The following is a 20,490-nucleotide window of genomic DNA, read 5'->3' as shown; positions in this document are numbered from 1 at the left end:
GTTTCTTCCTCGCGGTGGGTGGGCACGGCACCTGCGGACGGCCACGGCCGAGCGCGACTCCGGAGCGTGGCGGCAGGGCGGGTGCTGGGCGTGGCGGCGGCGGCGGCGGCAGCGTGAAAGCTCCGGTGGTGCGCGGCTATGGTGCCAGGAGCAGCCTGCGGTGGGGCACGGCTCCATTGGTGCTCGCGGTGCAGCTCTGGTTGGGGCTCGGGCGGGGGCTCCAGTGGGGCATGGCTCCGCTTGTGTCGGGCGCGGGCTGCGGACACGCAAAGAAGAAAGGAAATAGAACAAAACAAAGCGTTATTTATGTAACCAGTGGCAGTGGTGGGTAATTTTCCCCAACTCCACCAAAGCCCTGAGGAGCTTCACCAAAATGGTAGGAAATTTATGGTGGAGTGGAGTGGAGCTGAGAATAGTGAATCTAGAGCTAGTGAATCTCTACCAAACAGACCCTTACACAATACAATTTTTACCGATCTGTTCATTTTTAATGTTTTTTATGCCAAGGTAGAATATAGTTCTCTGTTCAGCAATATAGTTTCAAAAGGATGCTCTTTCTTCTCTGTTCCTTTATTTTTACAAGGAAAAATATAATTTCACTGGTTTCAGCAATATGGATTGTAATGACAGCATTTTATAATGTTTGTTGAAGCTAACCATTTGTAATGGCCATGACATAGCTAGTATTAGGATTATTGTATGACCATATTGTTGTACCTGGCTACTCGTACCACAGGTTATACTATTCACATGTAGGCCCTGTTTGGATTTATTATCAGATAGTAGTAATCTAGCTAATAGCACATATCTAATATTAGCTGGATAACAATTCACTATCTACCTGTTAGGTGAGAGGGAGTTTGGATACCCAGCTAATTAATAGATGCATGTGCCAATACGGTGAGCTCTCCTGCGTCCGTCAGTGCGTGCGTTCCCGTGAAGAACAAAACCAGGGGCGTTTTGGTGCTCCAGATGCCGATTGTGATTATCATCGTTTGCTTGAAGCTACAAGCACGCGTCCACGCTGATCACGTCCAGCCATCCAGCGCAGACGTCCGCGTTGTTGTTGATGACAAAGATGCCGCCGACGAACGCGCCGGCCGGCCAGCGCAAACGCCCACACTGATGACGAAGATGCCACTGACGAACGCGTCGTCGTCCGTGCGTCCACGTCTGGCTTTCACAAGACCTACCCGTGCTGCAGATGAGGATGACGCGGCACCGCAGCGGTGCAGCCAGAGGAGGCGAGCACCCCGGCGGCGCAGGTTCCTCGTGCACGAGCAACGCACAATAGAACAATAGAACGGCGCAAGTTCCTCCCCTCTTGGTCAGAAGCAAGACGGAGCCGCTTATGCCGCTGCTCGCCTCTGCTCGGCGACATAGGTCGTCAACGGGGGAGGTGTTGGCGGCGCTGCGGAGGGTGGAGCGCGAGATGGAGGCCGCCGCGAGGCCGGTGCCGGCGGGGGTGGTGTCCGGCTGCTGCTCGTCATCCCGGCGGCGGGGCAGCAGGTCGGCCTGCTCCAGAAGCTCACCGCCTTCGACATAGTGACAACCACCTGCAGGGGCACAGCTGACCGCTACCATCTCCAACATGACCACCGCCCAGTCAGGAGCTCGACGTCACCCCAACCGCCTCGAGAGCACCGTGCCCGCCGGCATCTGCGCGCTCGCCAGCCTCAGGAATTTAACCTACGCCGACAACTTCACCTCGCGCCCGCCCTGCGCCAAGGCCACCGTCGATGGCGCCTGGAACTGCATCCCCGGCGTGCCGGCGCAGCGCCCGCCGTCGATGCCGTCGATTGCTGCTCGCGCTGATGGAGCGAAAGGGGCCTGCTCGGAGCTTCTCGGCATTCGGTGACGCTGGTGGAGGATGCGAGCGCCCCAACAATGAAGGCGAAGGAGGCCTCGGCGACGCGACGCAGGCGCAGGCCGAGATGCAGACGCAGGTGAGCGCCATGGCGAGCACAGGCGGAGGAGGCGAGCGCCCCGGCGGCGCAGACGGAGAAGGCGGTGGCCCAGTGACGCACGGTGTTGGCTTCTCGGGCGCAGGCGCATGGTTGGATGGTGGGACCACCTATTAACTGCTATTATGTACTTTGATTCAACTACTGATATACTTGTTATCTATTCTATTATCTTATCTAGTCCGCTATCCATAGCTGTTTAGATCCAAAAGAGATAATTATTAGCAGATAGCTACTATCTAGAGGGATCCAAACAGGGCCGTACATGGCTATATATAGTCTAGGTCCACTCGCCCACCCACCCCCAAACCCTAGCCGCGCCACCCCTACCACGGCTGCTCGCGCGCCTCCTTCCCTCGCTGCCGCATTGGTGGTGGCTACTCCCTACCGCCGCCTCCTGTTGGAGGTACCCCTTCCCCCTCTTTCGCTGACGTGCAAGGTCGTACCACCCCCGACGCCGCCCCTCCCCCTCCTGTTAGTAAGAATGGCAATAAGCCATCTCGTACAAGCTTGTACCTTGTACTGTAGTGTACAAGCTTGTACCTTGTACTGTAGTGTACAGGTTTGTACTTTGTACCGTAGTGGGCTGATATCAGCCATGTTGCTAGAATGGCAATAGGCCATGTAGTACAAGATTGTACCTTATTTGGTACTTGCACTTGTAGTTTGTATATACTCTACACCCATGTTCCGCGACGCCCTCGACCGCGCAGCTTGTGAGCACGCGGCCGCCGAGCCTCCCCGTGAAGATGACGGCGCTTCCGCCGACGTTGAGGATGCTGCCTCCGACACCGGCTATCCCCTCAACGCGGCTCTTCTCTACCACGAGGCTGCGGCCCTTCTGAACCTGCACGGCCAAGCCATCGCCGTGTAGAACTTCGGGCTCTTGTGCCCCTGCTCCTCGACATCACCTCGACCTTCTACTCCCGGTGGTGAGAGTCCTTCCTCCTCACCCTCGGGAAGTTCTCCCAAGAGCGCCACGTCCTCCCCAACGCAGCCTCCCCCACCTCTCCTGATTGGGTCAGGATGGACTGCGTCGTCCGCACTTGGCTCACCGGCACCATCACCACGATCTTGCCGACACGATCTCCTAGCGCGGTGCCTCTGCTTGGGTCCTCTGGCTCGCCATCGAGTCCTAGTTTCTTGGGAATCGTACGACGCGTGCTCTTTACATAGACCAGGAGTTCCGCTCCTTCATGCAGGGTGACCTCCCTGTTGCTGAGTACTGCCGCCGCTACAAACAGATGGCCGAGGATCTCTGTGATCTTGGCGAGCACATCACCGATCGCACCCTCGTCCTCAACATCATCCAGGGCCTCAACGAGCTGTTCGCCGCCATCGGTCTCCATCTTCGTCACAACAACCCCCTTCCAACCTTCCTGCAGGTGCACGACGATCTCCGTCTGGAGGAACTCTGCTGTCTCTAGCGCTGGTGGCTCGAAGCCGCTTCCCGCTTCATCGTCTGTTGCATCAACTCAGCCCCAACGCCCCACACAGCAGGTGCCTACTGCAGGTGGACCCGGCAGCAGCTACGGCGGCGCCCCTTCCTAGCAGCGCGGCAAGCGCGACACACGGGGCGATGGCGCCCAGGGCAGCAGCGGCAACGGGGGCGGTACCAGCGGCAACGGCGGTTGGCCCAACTTCTACAACGCCTGGACCGCGGGGTCCTTCAGCACCGCGACCTCCTGCTGGACAGCACCCGCAGGCCTTCTTCGCTACACCACCAGGCCTCGCCACGCCAACAGGACAGTGGGCCGGCCAGTGGGGAGCACTTGCTCCCGTTCCCTACAGCTCTACTGTGGCAGAACCGCCTAATCTAATGCCTCACAGGAGTGCTTGTCTTCCATTAGACACTAAGCACTCAAGGGAGAACACTAAATTACTCGGTTCCGTCGGGCACACCCCAGGGGAGAACCCGAAAATCCACATTTTTACTATCAGGATCACAGATGAGAGAACAAAGCTTACATCATTCTTAACCATTTCATACATCCCTTTTAGTACAACATCAGAGTATAATAGTTATTGTATAACAGCGGAATGTAATCATATTATCAGAGTTATAAATAATTTAATGTACAGCGGAATTTAAACATGTGATCAGAATTATAGCGGAAATAAACATCTATTAATGATATGATGAAGTATTGATATATAAACTACTACAACAGATTATGAAACTTTCATTTATAAAAACATTTGGTGAGAGTTATAAATAAAAACTACGATCGCGACGTAAAGGGATCCTCGCTGAGCCCACCAGGAGGAATCCACACACAAGGGTCAGCTCTAGCATCAACCTGTCACCTGCAATAGGGGGAATAAAACCCTGAGTACTCAATTGTACTCAGCAAGACTTACCCGACAGGAGGAAAGAAAAGACTCCAAGGATATGCAAGGCTATTTGGCTCGTGGGTTGCATTTGCAGGAAGCATTACTAAGCGTGCGTCCTTATATTCGATTTTTATTAAAAGCCGCATTGGTTCATTAACTAACCATTCTATGTAAGCACCTGTGCTATTTTCAAGCAGGTGGTAAGCAATCAGATTTCCTTTTCCATCTTTCATCTTTCATCTTCAGTTCTTACTATGATGCTAAACCGCAGACAAGCCGTACCGGATAGCCCGGCGATTCGCGAATCAATGCCCCCAGCTGGGTACCCCGAAAACACACGCCCCGCTTGTACCCCAGGCACAAGCAGGACCAACCCATCACTCTCCTGTCCCGGGTGTCCAGGTCCCCGTCCAAACTGGGACTCCAAGCCCCCGCCCCTGAGTCCCGGACTCAGTGCGGTGCAAGAACCTCCTCCACCAAAACAAACCCTAACAGTCGGTCCGGAAAGAGCCGGATCCGCGACAAGAGAGCAACAAGTCTTCCAAGCGCCCATACACAAGTATGTGCTCGAGATAATAAGTCTGTGACCTGCCTAGAGTCATATGCAACGATCGGTCCTTAACCGACCAGACAGGGAAAAATAGTGTAACCAAGCTATGCCCCGTGTCCACGGCGACACAACTCCTTACACTCACCAATACACAAACCATATCCCTGCCCGGTCACCATTTTCCTTTCCACCATTTTTATATATTCCAAGTGATGATGATCCAATAATATATTTCCCTATATCTCGCGAGTGACAGGCAATCACTCGACTCCTACCGGAGTCCTGTAGCATAGCATTCTACACGATCCTATCATACTAGTAAGGCTCATAGGAATAAAGATATATATGCAAGTGGGTTTCATTCAACTCCTTAAACTTAATGCACAAATATAATTTAAACTGCAGAAAAGTAGAGGTTATGCACCGGGGCTTGCCTTGGTAAAATATAACCAAAAGTTAGCATTCTATCTTCGTGATATGATCACCATAGCATCATCTTTCAGCTACTCCAGTTGATATCATCGATCCACCGTTGTTCCTATTATGATATGTATTGATGCAAATGCATAGATGTAAATAATCAACGACAGCCGAAATTCTTAGAAATCCAATCACGCTTCCAAAAGTACCATTTCTCCAGTAACTCCCGATGACTCCACAATCCATCGACGTCCCTCCGTCGGCGTCGAACTCGCGGTACTCGGCAAACAGACACAATTAAATATTCACATAAATTCAACTGCGTTCCAAAAATTATGAAACTTTATGGATAGGTGGGGTTCGATTTTAGATGAATTTAGGAAGAAGAAGTGATGGAATCGGAGTTAGCATAGTGGAGATATTAATTGTGCAAGGTGGCCGCTAATTAATCACGAGGAGAGAAAATGAAACGTGATTAGTGGCCACGAGCTGCCGCTGGTTATTAGAAAGGGAAAAGGAATAAAGAAATTGGTGGAGTGGATTAATGGCTCATGACTCTTGACTTTACGTGTATAGGAGCTGAGTTGGTTCTCGGTTTTGCTACTAGCACATGGCATAGGACAAGCTGCTGCTGTGGACTTAAACAAAGAGCAGAGCGGGTATACGGCTAGGATTCTTCGAGAGAGACACAGAGAGCACCGGGCGTTTGTGCTCCTCAGCTCGTCCACCATGGACAACTGCTGGGCTTTCACCTGATGGCGATTCTAGCCATGACTTCCAAATCTAAGGGCATGGGAAGGTAGAAGGGAGGTAGGGGATGTATGAGGACTATCTACCATGGTCAATTACAGCTTGAGGAAGGAGATCAACAGAGCGTAGCCTTCCCAGGCAAGAACAGAGAAACTCGATTTAGAGAGTAAGATGGTGAACGGTGGAGTGGGATGGCTTGGCAGGCTTGGCGTGTCCTTTTAAAGGCAGGCGACGCGAAGGCGCGACAGCGATGCGTCGTAAGATTAGCGGCTAACTAGCTTGCTTAAAGGCAATAAAACGTTGCTGTGCACGCCGTGATGCTTCGGATGAACAGTGTTTCCACGCTGCTACAGCTACCGTGTTTTTACCGGGCTTATTACAGCAGATGGTGACTGCCTGACAGTAGTCGTCGTCGGATAGTGAGAGAAACTAGCTAGGCTGAACAACTAACTGCTTGCATCAATAGTCCCCAGCTCCCACACCACTTGCTTATGTGTGTGGCGTGCTGCTCATGCATCACATTCTTTTTCTAATAACACGTCATAGACTTGACCTTGGGGACAGCTAATTAATCCATGGGAGACTTTGGTGCTTGAGCTAGTACACTATAGCAGGAAGACATGACTTAGTTTATAGATGCATACTAAGGATAGTCAAGAGCTGTCAGAGGTCATGGAAGTCATGGTTCTCTGCAGGAAGCCGTGTTTTTCTTCGTGCTACAGTGTTTTCTGCGCGCTACAGTGATTTTCGCGATGCTACAGTGTTTTTCTGCGGGGCTGCATACCCGCCGTGCAAGACGTGCCAGCTACAGTGAAGCATGTTTGATTTCAGGCGAGTATGGTGCACGCCAAAAAAATAAACGAAGCTGCTGCGCTCTCTTTTTCGTCAGTTCGTGCTTAACAAAATAAACCCGTGAGTTTATATATATGTATCGTTCTATTTATTAATGGATTTTATTTTATTTATAAAAGTTGATTTTCATGCTTAATCTAACAGGACAAACCGTTCTCTAGAATCGTCGTCGGACATTCCTGAATATTTCTACGCACTGCGTAATTTATCTTGAGCGTTGATTTGAGTCCACGAAACTAAGTCACACGGGATTCACTTGTCGCAGCAAGTACGTTTTAAATTAAAAACCCGAAAAACTCGTTTCGGAAATTTTTCTTAGGCCTAAATCGCGGTGCTAAATAAACTCGTAACACCAGGGGTGTTACATCTACTAGCACTCATGCTCCTCTTGGCCCTCGCCGCCAATTTTCAGACAATAACCCTCCAGCAGCCAGCACAACGCGAGTGGTACTTGGTCTCCGATGACTCCAACCACATGACTTCTGATGCTGGTATCCTCTCCGCTACTCCTCATTCACATCACTCTCCATCCAACATTGTTGTCGATAACGGAAACCTTATTCCAGTTACCTCCACTGGTGTTGCTCACCTTTCACCACACCTTCGTCTTAATAATGTCCTTGTTTCCCCAAACCTTTTTAAAGATCTAATTTCCGTGCGCCAGTTCACCTCTGACGTGGAATTTGACCCTTTTGGCTGTTCTGTGAAGGATCTTCCTACTCGGAGAGAGATCGTCAGGTGTGACAGCTCCTAACACCTATACCCTTTGCGGCTTCCAGCTACTGCCCTTCATGCATCCACCTCTACATCCTTATGGCACCAGCGTCTTGGGCACCCCGGTCATGAAGTTTTGTCTCAACTAGCACAGTCTTCTGCCATTCTCTGTAATAAAGTGCTAGTGACCCTCTTTGCCATGCTTGTCATGCATCGTTTACCTTTGCATGCATCGTCATCCCCTGCCACTCTTAATTTCCAGTTAATTCATTGTGATTTGTGGACATCCCCTATTACTAGTGTCTCCGGTCACAAGTACTATCTGGCTATTCTTGACGATTGCTCCCATTATTTGTGGACTTTTCCATTGCGACTAAAATCGGACACCTTTACCACCCTTTCTAATTTCTTTGCCTATGTCCGTATGTAGTTTGGGGGTCACTATTCAGGGCATCCTGTGCGACAATGACCGCGAGTTCGATAACTTCAGCGCCCGCACTTTCTTCCTGTCCCATGGCATTCACCTTCATATGTCATGCCCCTACACGTCCGCACAGAATGGTAAAGCTGAATGCATCCTTCGCATCACTAATGATGTCGTTCGCTCCCTCATTTTTCAGGCGCACATTCCCCCACCTTATGGGCGGCGGCTCTCAGCGTTGCCACCTACCTCCTCAATATTCTGCCAACAAAGACTCAATTTTTCTACCCCACATTTCGCTCTTTTTGGTTCCCGACCATTTTATGAGCACCTTCGGGTCTTTGGTTGCACATGTTATCCTAACATTTCCGCCACTGCTCCCCCACAGACTTGCGCCTCGTTCCATGTTATGTGTCTTTCTTTGCTATTCCCCCCACCACAAGGGCACATTTGCCTTGATCGCCATACCAACCGAATCATCATCTCGCGCCACGTGGTTTTCGATGAGTCCTTTCCCTTCTCCAAGGACACCACTCCCCCCACCAGGTCCGCCTTTGATTTTTTTGGATGATTTTCCTAACCCGGTGCCGGCTCCCTTTATGCCGTCACCTTGTCCTGACTCTGCAGGACACTCTTGGCGCCATTCCAGCCCTGCCACATATGGCAAGTGCCCCGGCGTCGGCCCCAGGAACGGGGCTGCCAGACCTGGCTGCTCCAACGCCGGTCTTGGCTCCCTCCCGGCCGTCTGCGGCCGCACTTCCAGCAGGCCCCTGCTGCTACTTCCAACAGGTCTGCAGGAGTGGCTCTCCGGTGATCTTCGTGGTTCCCAGGCATTACCAGGGCCTCGTGTACACCCGGCGACCTCCCACTGCTCCGCCCCCGGCAACACCTCCAGCGGCTCCGCCTGCTTAACCAGTGCCAGCCGCTTCGCTCAGCCTACTCCTCTTCCTGCCGTCGCCGTCCCAATGCCGCCCGTGGCTAATCATCACGCCATGACCACACGCGGCAAGCATGGTTTCCGGCAGCCAGCTCTATTCACGGCTGCACCACTCTCCAGTTCCCCGGAGCTATCGTGCCGCTCTTGCTGACTCCAACTGGCGTGCAGCAATGGAAGCCAAGTACGCTGCTCTCCTCACCAACACCACCTGGGAACTTCTTCCTCGGCCAGCTCAGTCCAATGTTGTTACTGGCAAGTGGGTTTTCAAAAACAAATTCAACGTAGATGGTTCTTTCGAGCGCTACAAGGCCCGTTGGGTGCCGGTTCGTGCCACGCCGCCACTGCCTCTCATCCCTCGCCATATCAATGGATTCCTCTGCTTCAGCGCCATGCTCGGCTCCGACACCTCGGGCTCCCTCCCATTTGGATCAGAGACAGCGCCGCCGATCTACATCACCCCCTACACGATGATCGCCATCAAGTCCCATGTTCCCATGACGCTCGAGTTGAAGCACCCTAACTTTCAACCGATGGTCTCCCTTCTTCCTCTCCCTATGCAGCAAGTTCGGCCTTCGCTCGCACATCGACTGCACAACGGAGGCATGCCCGGCTGATCCATAGTGGACAATCACCGTCTGGCTCCTCGGCCTCAGCATTGCGCCCAACCAGACTGCTCGCCAACTCTAGGTCGCCATCGAGGGCCTCTTCCAACCGAACAAGGCTTCGTGTGTCATCTTCGTCAGTCATTGAGTTCCACTCCATGACCCAGGGGGGTCTCTCCATTGATGAGTACTGCCAGAAGATGAAGGCCAGTGCCAATGTGTTGTGTGACGTCGGCCTCCCCGTCCTCGACTCATAGCTCATCAACTTGTTGCACGGCCTTAATCCTCGGTTATCCGCCACCACCAACATCACCGACTCCGACTCGCTGCCCAGCTTTGCCACCACTCGCGAGAAGCTAGTCCTCGCCTCGCTATCGAGGATAAGGTCGCTACTAAGACTGTGCTCCACGCTAGCTCAACACCTTGCAGCTTGGCCTACTGACCAACCAGTCTCGGGAAGCGATTCTTGTCAAAGCACCGGTGGTGGTGGTGTTGCCCATGGTGGTACCGATGGTGGTGGCCAAGGTGGCCGCAACCACAAGAAAGGCAGTGAGCGCCGCAACAACAGTGGCGCATACCAGGGCAACGAAGACGATGGCCGTAACACTTACCCGCGCCCATCCCCTAGGTGTTCCCTAGGGCGGTTAGCCATAGTGGCGTCCACAGTGTCGTTCCCACAAGCGCACACCGCGCGCCCTAGCCTAGATCTCCAATGTGTCCATGCTGTCACCTAGTGCCCAACAAGGCACCGACGGACAGGAACAGATGGGGCTCATCGTCGCCCTAAACCGGCTCCTCCTGGGTCCTCAACACTGGTGCCACCACCCACATGTCTTCATCGGATGGTATACTGCTTTCCTGCCTACCTCATTCCACTTCCTTTATCATGTAGACAACGACAGCACCATCCCCACATCCTATCATGGCGCCACCACCTTGTTGGCAGCCGACACATCCTTTCACCTTAACAACGTCCTTGTTGCCCCTGCAATCGTTCCTGATTTTGCTTTCTGTTCGCTAGTTCACCCGTGATAATAATTGTTATGTTGAGTTTGATGCCTTGGGTTTTTATGTCAAGGACCAGCAAATGGGGCGTATGATTCTTCGCTACAATAGGGATCTCTACACTTTACCTTCGGTGCCACCTTACAGGCTGCAGCCTCAACACCTTGTCTTCCCCATGGCATCACCGCCTTCAATCATCCTGGACTGCAATAAAAGTTTGTGCTCCCTGCGTCATGCCCATCAGCTTGGCAAGCACATGCGGCTTCCGTTTAGCGGTTCCACTTCTTTTACTTCAGCACCTTTTGATTTGCTACAGATTGCGATGTATGGACATCTCCAGTTCTTAATACTTCGGGCTACAAAAACTATTTGGTGTTAATTGATGATTATTCTCATTTTTGTTGGTTGTTTCCTCTCAACCACAAATCCTATGTGCGCCACCACATTGTTGATTTTGTGCAAGCGGTAGAGTCTTACCGCCTGTGACCGGAAGGTCCCGAGTTCGAGTCGCGGTCTTGCATTGCACAGGCGAGGGTAAGGCTTGCCACTGACACCCTTCCCCAGACCCCGCACAGAGCGGGAGCTCTCTGCACCGGGTACGCCCCTTTTTAATGCCCATACTCAGTTTGGCATCCTGCCAAAGTGATTTCAGGCCAACAACGGCACAGAGATCGTCAACATTTCGACCACCTCCTTTCTGTCCAGCCATAGCATTGCCTTACGTCTCTCGTGCCCCTATATACCTTGCCCAAAAATAGCATAGTCGTACATTCATCACCAGATAACCTCCTAGCTTCTATACCAGAAGCTCCCTGATTATTCCTCCCTCCGCGTGCTCAGTTGCATATGTTATACAAACCTTAGTGCCACGATGCCACACAAACTCTCCCCGGATCCCAACTCGACACCGTTCGTGTTTCTCGGCTACCCCTCGTCACACCTGGGGTATCATTGCCTAGACATGTCTAGCTGCAGAATCATCATTTCACACCACTTCGTCTTTGATGAGTCCGTGTTTCCATTGGCCTCGGCACCTTCGACAGACTATGCCGTCATCTCTAGATTTTCTGGTCATGTCTAGCCGCAGAATCATCATCTCGCGCCAAGTCATCTTTGATGAATCTGTGTTTCCATTCACATTCGCACCTTCGGTAGCCTCTATGCCGTCATCTATAGATTTTCTTATGCTGGGTCTCTCCCCGACGTCAGCAGCTCTGCCATCTTGCGTTGAGCGGCTGCGTACTCCTTCGGTGATATTGAGCAGCCACACCAAGGACCCAGCGATTATCTACGTCGGGACTCTGCTACTGGCCGGCCATGAAGCTACACCATAGCCGGTTGCTAGCCCTCCAGTGCTAGCAACCAGCTGGTCACGGCGCTAGCGGCCCACCAACCGTGAGCAACACCTACGACCGCTCCACATGTGGGCAACGCCCAAGGACAGGTGGCACTTCAGCGTCGTCTACCGCCGCTGCCACATCTGTCACCTTCGGTTGTTCTAGTTTCCTCCCGCAGTGCCACCGGCGACAGTGGGCACCCCAACGCCACCACCGCCCTCACGTCTGATAGTGTGCTTCCAGATCGACAGCATGTCTTATCGCTCGACTTAACCTCTCCGATCGACTTAACCTCTCCGCCATGACAACATCGACGATCCTAGCGAATTATCGTAGTGCGCTCACCGACCATAGCTAGCGTGTTGTGATGGCAGCGGGGTACACGACGTTCATCGACAATATCATCTAGTGGTTGGTGCCTTGCCGCCCGAAGCTAATGTCGTGACGAGCATGTGGTTTTACAAGCGCAAGTTCCTCCGAAGACTCCCTAGACTAGCACAAGGCTCGATGGTGCAGGCTTCTCATAGCGGACTAGCGTTGACTAAGACGAAACCTTCAGTCTGGTTGTCAAACTGGTGACAATTCAAACCGTCCTCAATATTGCCACCTCGCATAACTAGCCAATTCACCAGTTAGACGTGAAGAACACATTCCTTTAGGGCCACTTGGAGGAGACTGTGCACTGCAAAACAGCTGTTGGGCTTCGTCAACCCCATCACTACTGACCAAGTTTGTATCTTGTAGCAATCCTTGTATGGTCTCGAGCAGCCTCCAAGGGCTTGGAACGAGCACTTTGCCACGTACATAGCAAAGCATCGGCTTCACCGCTTCCAAATCTCATGCGTCTCTCTTTGTTTACAAATATGGAAATAGAGTCACCTACCTAGTGTACGTGGATGACATTATCCTCACGGCATCGTCCCCAACACTCCACCACATCATCGAACGTCTCTACTCAGAGTTCACCATAACGGACCTCGACGACCTGCACCACTTCCTCACCATCTCAGTGATGAACGACAGCGACGGTCTGTTCCTATCGTAGAGCTAGTACGCTGTCAACCTTTCCAGCGTGCTGGCACGTCCGAGTGCCACCCGACAGCAACACCGGTGGACGCTTGGTCTAAGTTGTCGGGCAGCAACAACGCCCCTGTTGCCGACCCCTCGAAGTATAGGAGCCTCGCAGGTGCTCTCCTGTGCCTCACCCTAATGCAGCTCGACATGGCCTACACTGTCTAGCAGGTCTGCCTATTCATGCATGATCCTTGTGCACAGCACCTCAAGCAGATTCTACGGCACGTGAAGGGCTCCTTCTCTGTTGGCCTTCACCTCAGCGTTGGCGTCGTCGACTCCCTCACCGCCTACTCTAATGCTGACTGGACGGGCCTAGACACGCGGCGCTCCACCTCCAGGTTCTGTGTCTTTCTCGACGACAATCTGGTGTCTTGGTCTTCCAAATGCTCCTGCTCCACTGCTGAAGCGAAGAATCATGTTGCTACCATCGTGGCATCCAGGAGCTACACATCTCGGTTCCTTTGGCGACGGTTGTCTACTGTGACATCATGAGCGTTGTCTACATGACTGCCACATGCAGTAGTGCATTTCAAGGGACCTCCCATCCAGTTTCCCATGAAAAGAAAGCATTTCGAAGGGAACAAGGGATTACCTCAATTCTTTTCTTTTCTTTTCGACTTTACGAGGAAGATTCTTCCACACTGTTTCTCGTAAGGGACATTCTTCCGATGAAATATTCTCATTCAGGTAGCTCCATTCTTCTTTGAGAAATCTGCAAAAAAATATGTGAGCTACAAATAGAATGAAAATAAAACGCCACATGCCTTTCCTGCATATACTTGAGATGAAATACCACATATATAAATACTATCATGAATGTCTTCACACCTAGACAGGTGCATTGGTAACATCAACAAATAATAGGGCATTAGGCCGTTTCCAAGGCTTCCTGGTGTTGCAAACAGTGTAAACAAGTTTCATCCCCACGAAACTTGTTTCATCCCATGAAACTATCTTCATCTCTCTTCAATTAAACTATGCCACATCAGCTTATTTGATGCCTATGAAACTGCCATGAAACTACTGTTGAGACTGGCCTTAGGGCCCATACACTGGAAGTTAATAATCCAAAAACACCGCTAAAATCAGCATATTCCTGTGCTAAAATCATCATAAATAAAGGCAAAATGAGTACAAAAAAGTCAAATACAGCATGACAAAGCTTTCAAGATTTCTTACCTGCTAACAACATCGAATATCCATCTACTACTATGAAACTTCAGTGAATCCAAATGAAGTATGATGGGGCCTATTTGATCTTCTTTTGCTGGCATGCATATTATGATGAGGCTCCAATGTGTTCTAACCAATTGAAACAATAAGAGCACAAACCACAAAGTTCAGCTTTTTTAACAAAATATTAGAAGTAACATGTTACTATCGTACAGGTATGTAATCAGTGAACAGTGCTTAGATCATGCACCAATTAAATTTTAGACAATATTTTTTTTCTCAATTATGAAGGTTGTAATCAACAATGTTTTTTTGTAAAATCAAATGAATACATATACATTAATAAACCAGCAAAATAACTTCTTGACAATGAGTCCACTAATCTAGAGGCGAGTGTTAGGTTACTTTATTTAGTTTTCCTGTAAGCAAAATCACAGTAAATATTGGTTTAGCATGACACAAACCACATTATTCAACAAAGTGCATCATTTTCCTAAACAATCATAAATTATACAAGGTCTTGGTGCCGTGGTCGCTACTAGGCCCCCTGTGCAGTAGTTTGGGAGTTGGTCCAGCTGGTCGTAACATATCTGTCTTTGGTGCAAATGTAAAAGTTAGCCCTGTGATCACGGGCAAGTGGTGTAGGCGTGTGTGTGCGCGCGTGCGTGTACGCTGTGTATGGCTATTTTGGCCTAACTCTTCTTCTCTTAATGCAATGATATGCAGTCCTCCTGCATATTCGAGAAAAAAAAATCATAAATTATACTAGCTCTCATCCCAAATATAATTCCATTTGGACCTATCACATGAATTAAAGTAGGTGGTGCAAGACCATATTGCCCCTAGATTATTGTCATATCAAGGTGATCCTTGTTTATTCCATCAACCAGATGCATTTATATAGGTGAAAAAGAGGAAAATAGAGATAAAAGAGGTGCATTGGAGTTGTTGATAAACTTATATTAGGTCAACTGTGAGGAGAACTAATAAATGGATCTATATCTGGAACCACAGGGAGTATCAACAACAACAACAACAACAAAGCCTTTAAGTCCCAAACAGGTTGGGTAGGCTAGAGTTGAAACCCAGCAGAAGCAATCAAGGTTCAGGCACGTGAATAACTATTTTTCAAGCACTCCTATCTAAGGCTAAGTCTTTGGGTATATTCCATCCTTTCAAGTCTCCTTTTATTGCCTCTACCCAAGTCAACTTCGGTCTTCCTCTGCCTCTCTTTACGTTACTATCCTGGCTTAGGATTCCACTACGCACCGGTGGCTCTGAAGGTCTTCGTTGGACATGTACAAACCATCTCAACCGGTGTTGGACAAGCTTTTCTTCAATTGGTGCTACCCCTAATCTATCACGTATATCATCGTTCCGAACTCGATCCCTTCTTGTATAACCGCAAATCCAATGCAACATACGCATTTCCGCGACACTTATCTGTTGAACATGTCGTCTTTTCGTAGGCCAACATTTTACACCATACAACATAGCAGGTCTAATCGTCGTCCTATAAAACTTGCCTTTTTAGCTTCTGTGGTACCCTTTTGTCACATAGGACACCAGATGCATGGCACCACTTCATCCAACCTGCTTTGATTCTATGGCTAACATCTTCATCAATATCCTCGTCTCTCTGCAGCATTGATCCTAAATATCGAAAGGTATCCTTCCTAGGCACTACTTGACCTTCCAAATTAATATCTTCCTCCTCCCGAGTAGTAGTGCCGAAGTCACATCTCATATACTTCGTTTTAGTTCTACTGAGTCTAAAACCTTTGGACTCCAAAGTCTCCCGCCATAACTTCAGTTTCTGATTCACTGCTGTCCGGCTTTTATCAACTAGCACTACATCGTCCGCGAAAAGCATACACCAAGGGATGTCCTCCTTGTATGTCTCTTGTGACCTCATCCATCACTAAGGCAAACAAATAAGGGCTCAAAGTTGACTCTTGATGTAGTCCTATCCTAATCGGAAAGTCATTCGTGTCTCCATCACTTGTTCGAACACTAGTCACAACATTGTTGTACATGTCCTTAATGAGCCCGACGTACTTCGTTGGGACTTTATGTTTGTCCAAAGCCCACCACATAACATTCCTTAGTATTTTATCATAAGCCTTCTCCAAGTCAATAAAAACCATGTGTAGGTCCTTCTTATCCCTATACCGCTCCATAACTTGTCTTATTAAGAAAATGACTTCCATGTTTGACCTTCCAGGCATGAAACCAAATTGGTTCATAGAGACCCGCGTTATTGCTCTCAAGTGATGCTCGATAACTCTCTCCCATAGCTTCTTAGTATGGCTCATCAACTTAATTCCCCTGTTAATTAGTACAACTTTGAATATCCCCTTTATTCTTGTAGATCAGTACCAATATACTTCTCCTCCATTCGTCAGGCATCTAGTTCGATCGAAAACTATGCTTGAACAGCTTGGTTAGCCATACTATAGCTATGTCCCCGAGGCATCTCCACACCTCGATTGGGATACCATCTGGTCCCATCACCTTACCTCCTTTCATCCTTTTCAACGTCTCTCTGACCTCAGATTGTTGGATTATCCGCACCAAGCGCTTATTGGTGTCATCAAAAGAGTCATCCAACTGAAAGGTTGTGTCCGTATTCTCACCATTCAACAATTTGTCAAAATACTCTTGCCGTCGATGTCGAATCTCATCCTCCTTCACAGGGAGTATATATTATTTTAATTATCTGCATAGTCAGTTAGTCAACATAAAGCATGTAGAATGAAATACTCTCCTTTCTTCACTTCACATTATGAATGTACATGATACCTAATAAATTAAGGCTAAAACATTTATGACTGTACTACTCTGTTTTTTATAGCGGGTGCACATGTTTCGTTTGCTTGTACTGCTTTAGAGGACGTATACAGTTTTCAATGAGCAAATGGTCAAGTATATCCCTCCCTTTGCAACTTTGCAAGCAGCATGTGCTCCTGATTGTCCGCAGAGTGCATGTGGTATAAGCATGATGGTACATTTAAGTCCACGGCTGATGCTCAGCTGATGCTTCTGGGCGATTGGTTCACACGCACATGCATATGTAAGGCCTAAGCAAGGGTATATCATCTAACCCCACATCCTTGGTCTCAGAGAAAAAGGGAATGATGCCTTCCATTCTCTAACATATGAAGTATAGTTAAGCTTATGATTGTCAAGGTGCCTGCGGTACAGGGGCAAAGGCCTCTGTTAGACATGTTAAGCATATGAAGGCCCATCTAATATAGGCCCATATGTCCCATGAGGCTCCTATATACAGTCATCTCCACTAATGGAATTACCATTCTCTCCAATCCCCAAGATTAGTAACATGATACCAAAGCCATAGTTCAGGGTTAGGATTAGGGCATTAGGCCAATTTAATCCACCTATATGATCCATTTTTTTCCTTAGGATCCAACCGGTGCGGCCCATCGTCGTGTCCGCCAGATGCCAGCCGCATCAATCGCTAATCCGCGCGCCGATCCCCACGGGCCCGTCTGCACCGGACGCCATCTGCGTCAGTCGCCAGTCCGTACGCCGATCTCGAGGGTTCCTCACGGAACCACTTCGGCCACTCGTCATGACCCCGAGTCCGCTCGTCGGGGCTTCCCTTTCGCGAGCCGCAGATGTACGCTTGCCCGCCGTCTTCCACGCAAGGACACATCCGCCCGCCCGCCCGTCGTCTACATGCGTGGCAACAACGACAGTCCGCGCGGTTCTCTTCATCTGTGCCTGTCTTCCGTCGATGCTATCCACCGTCTCCAAGCATGGCTGCCTTGTTTTGCTTGCCTCTACTTGTCACCCATCTATTGAGGCTCCTTTGGCCCATTCGTCTGCTTGAGAGCATCTTCATCGGCGTGCAGAGGTTCCACAGAATCAATACTGCTGCAGTGCTGCTGTTTCTAGTTGCAGAGATCTTGGTAACTGTTTCTACCCCGACACTGTTGTTGATCAAATCCTTGTCATGTCTAACATGTTGATCAATGCAATTGTTATCAATATCACCCTAGATGGTCACAACTATGTGTTCTATGTAGAACTGCATTGAGGGGCTAAGGCTTACTTTTTCACCTAACTGATGATGCAGCTGTGTGTCGGGAGGATGGTAGTAACGCTGCTGCAGTAAAAGATTGGGAGATTAACGATGGAAAAGTGATGGCTGCCATGGTCAATAGTACTAAACAGTCCATGATTATGAGTCTCTCTAAGTTCAAAACAGCCAAAGCTATCTGGTCCAATTTTGAAGGAGCGCTATGTTCAGGATAGTGGTGCTCTTATGCATACCCTCATGCAGCAAACTTTGAGCCCTTGATAGTCTGCTCATGTTCAGGATAGTGAGGCTCAAGATAGTCCGCTCCAGCTTCATGCTTACTCGGACTCCACTTGGGCGAGTGACCCAACAGATCGTCGTTCCGTCACAGGATATTCCATTCTTCTTGGCTCTTCTCTTACATGGATGTCCAAGAAACAAGCAGTTGTATCTCATTCTAGTACAAAGGAACTTTGAGCCCTTGCTACTACTACAGAGATTGTATGGCTTCGATGGTTGTTGGCTGATTTTGGTATTTCTTGTGATGCCGCCACACCTATTCTATGAAGCATGAACTTACCACGCATATCGATGTCAATGCCTTCTTTACCTGGTCTCATTGTCATCAGAAAACCATTGCTCTTCAGTATGTGCCTTCTGAGTTGCAGTTGGCTGATTTCTTCATTAAAGCACAGACACGAGAGCAGCATCAGCTTCACTTGATCAAACCCAATGCTCCTCCACTTCCTCATTGAATTTGAAGGGGGGTGTTAAGTATATGAAGGCCCATCTAATATAGACCCATATGGCCCATAAGGCTCCTATATATAGTCATCTCCACTAATGGAATTACCATTCTCTCTGATCCCCAAGGTTAGTAACAAGACAAAGTCATTGTAGGTCTTTCTGTTGTGGTCACTTTATCGCCTGGCCAGTGGCAGTGTGGCGCATACTCCCTCTGTCCCAAAAAGAGTGCACATCTTGCTTTTCGAGGGGTCAATCAATTTTATGTTTGACTAGATTTATATCAACATTTATATCTCAAAATAGGGGACGAAGGTAGTATATTCTTCCTAGTGGAGGTGTGCAGGTGTGTGTTGCACTCATTTTCTTTCTTCTGTAGTCAAACGATACATCATACATGGCCAGTTCAAGGAAGTCCGGAAAGCACGGCCAAGACGCCAACTAGACATAAAAGGGAATCTTCTGGAATCACTTATTATTGGCAACAATTACTTTAGCATCAACTTGGTCAACAGCTACGTAGTGGAGGTCTGATATGATCTGACAGCCATTCACCCGTGTAGAAAGGATAACGCAAAAGCAGTGTCACTATTCCATATCCCAATTCCAAAGTTGTGGTTCAGCCATAGGTTTGTAAGGCTGCACAAACTGTGACTATGGAGTAAAAAAAAAATCACTTGAAGGTGTCATGCTTCTTGATTTAAATACAACTAGATGTTCTTATTAACAAATTTGCAATTTACTGCAAACCAGGCAGTTTGACTATTTTGTGAGTCGTGACAGTCATATGCAGGGATGGTTGCTGTGCCAAACCAGACTGGACCAGGCACTTCCAGGTTTTGATAGTAGAACCACTTTTACAATCTGTTTTCAAAATTGTAATTGGCCAACCTAGTAAAAGAAATGCTGATCTCGACCATGTGAAGCAAAAGATATCTCAACCCCACAGTAACATCGAACAAAATCACTTACTCTGCATGCACAGGCATCAATATATATGCCTTTCGAAATATATCTACACCCTTCCACCATCTTCTCAACTTCAAAAAGTAAGTGGTCTTGTCCTCCTTCAGATTAAGAAATAAAAGAAGTCAATCAACAAATTAACACATGGATACCATGCCAAATATCATAATAAAGGCATCAAATTCTGAATTAATTATGAGGTTAAAAATGAATTACTCTGAGTAAATGATAAAAAAATCCATAGTGTGGCTGGGACACTCCAATTATTTACCAATATTTTAATGTGCACCCCTCCAAAAAAAAAAAAGGAAGTGTGACTTTCCTAGGTATGAAGTATTAGAGATATGTATAGTCCAACACATGTATATCATGTGACTTATACTTCAAGTTGTACTTTGACTATATATATGAAAGTTACCTCCCACATTGCGTGTGAGGTGTTCCCTACATGGTATCAAGAGTCCGGTTCCCCTTCCGGCTCCTTCCTCTACCCTAACTTTTCTCCCGCGCTGCTGACTCCACGGCCACGCAGACACCCACCTCGCAACGCCCCTGCGCATGATCTCCTTCCCCTGCGGGCGATCTCCTCCGCACACACGTGTCCG

General features: G+C 48.9%; 1 protein-coding gene across 4 annotated transcripts in view; it reads right to left on the bottom strand.

Annotated features, from left to right (window-relative positions):
* Positions 1-4,140: 4,140 nt before the first annotated feature.
* LOC136529412 (ubiquitin-like-specific protease 1D) overlaps positions 4,141-20,490 on the bottom strand; it is a 33,186-nt gene continuing 16,836 nt past the window's right edge. For 2 of the 4 annotated variants that reach the window (XM_066522481.1, XM_066522482.1), the window contains exons 10-13: positions 19,892-19,986; positions 14,140-14,262; positions 13,553-13,672; positions 4,141-4,271 (exon numbers count right to left, since the gene is read on the bottom strand). In XM_066522481.1, the coding sequence (XP_066378578.1) occupies positions 4,268-4,271; positions 13,553-13,672; positions 14,140-14,262; positions 19,892-19,986 (342 nt within the window). In that variant the 3' untranslated portion in view covers positions 4,141-4,267. The other 2 variants (XM_066522483.1, XM_066522484.1) reach the window with 2 other exon arrangements.

This window comes from Miscanthus floridulus, chromosome 19, assembly GCF_019320115.1.
Source record: "Miscanthus floridulus cultivar M001 chromosome 19, ASM1932011v1, whole genome shotgun sequence".
NCBI classification, from domain to species: Eukaryota; Viridiplantae; Streptophyta; class Magnoliopsida; order Poales; family Poaceae; genus Miscanthus; species Miscanthus floridulus.
Note: the sequence above shows the minus strand (reverse complement) of the source record. Positions and strands in the feature narration are given on the sequence as shown.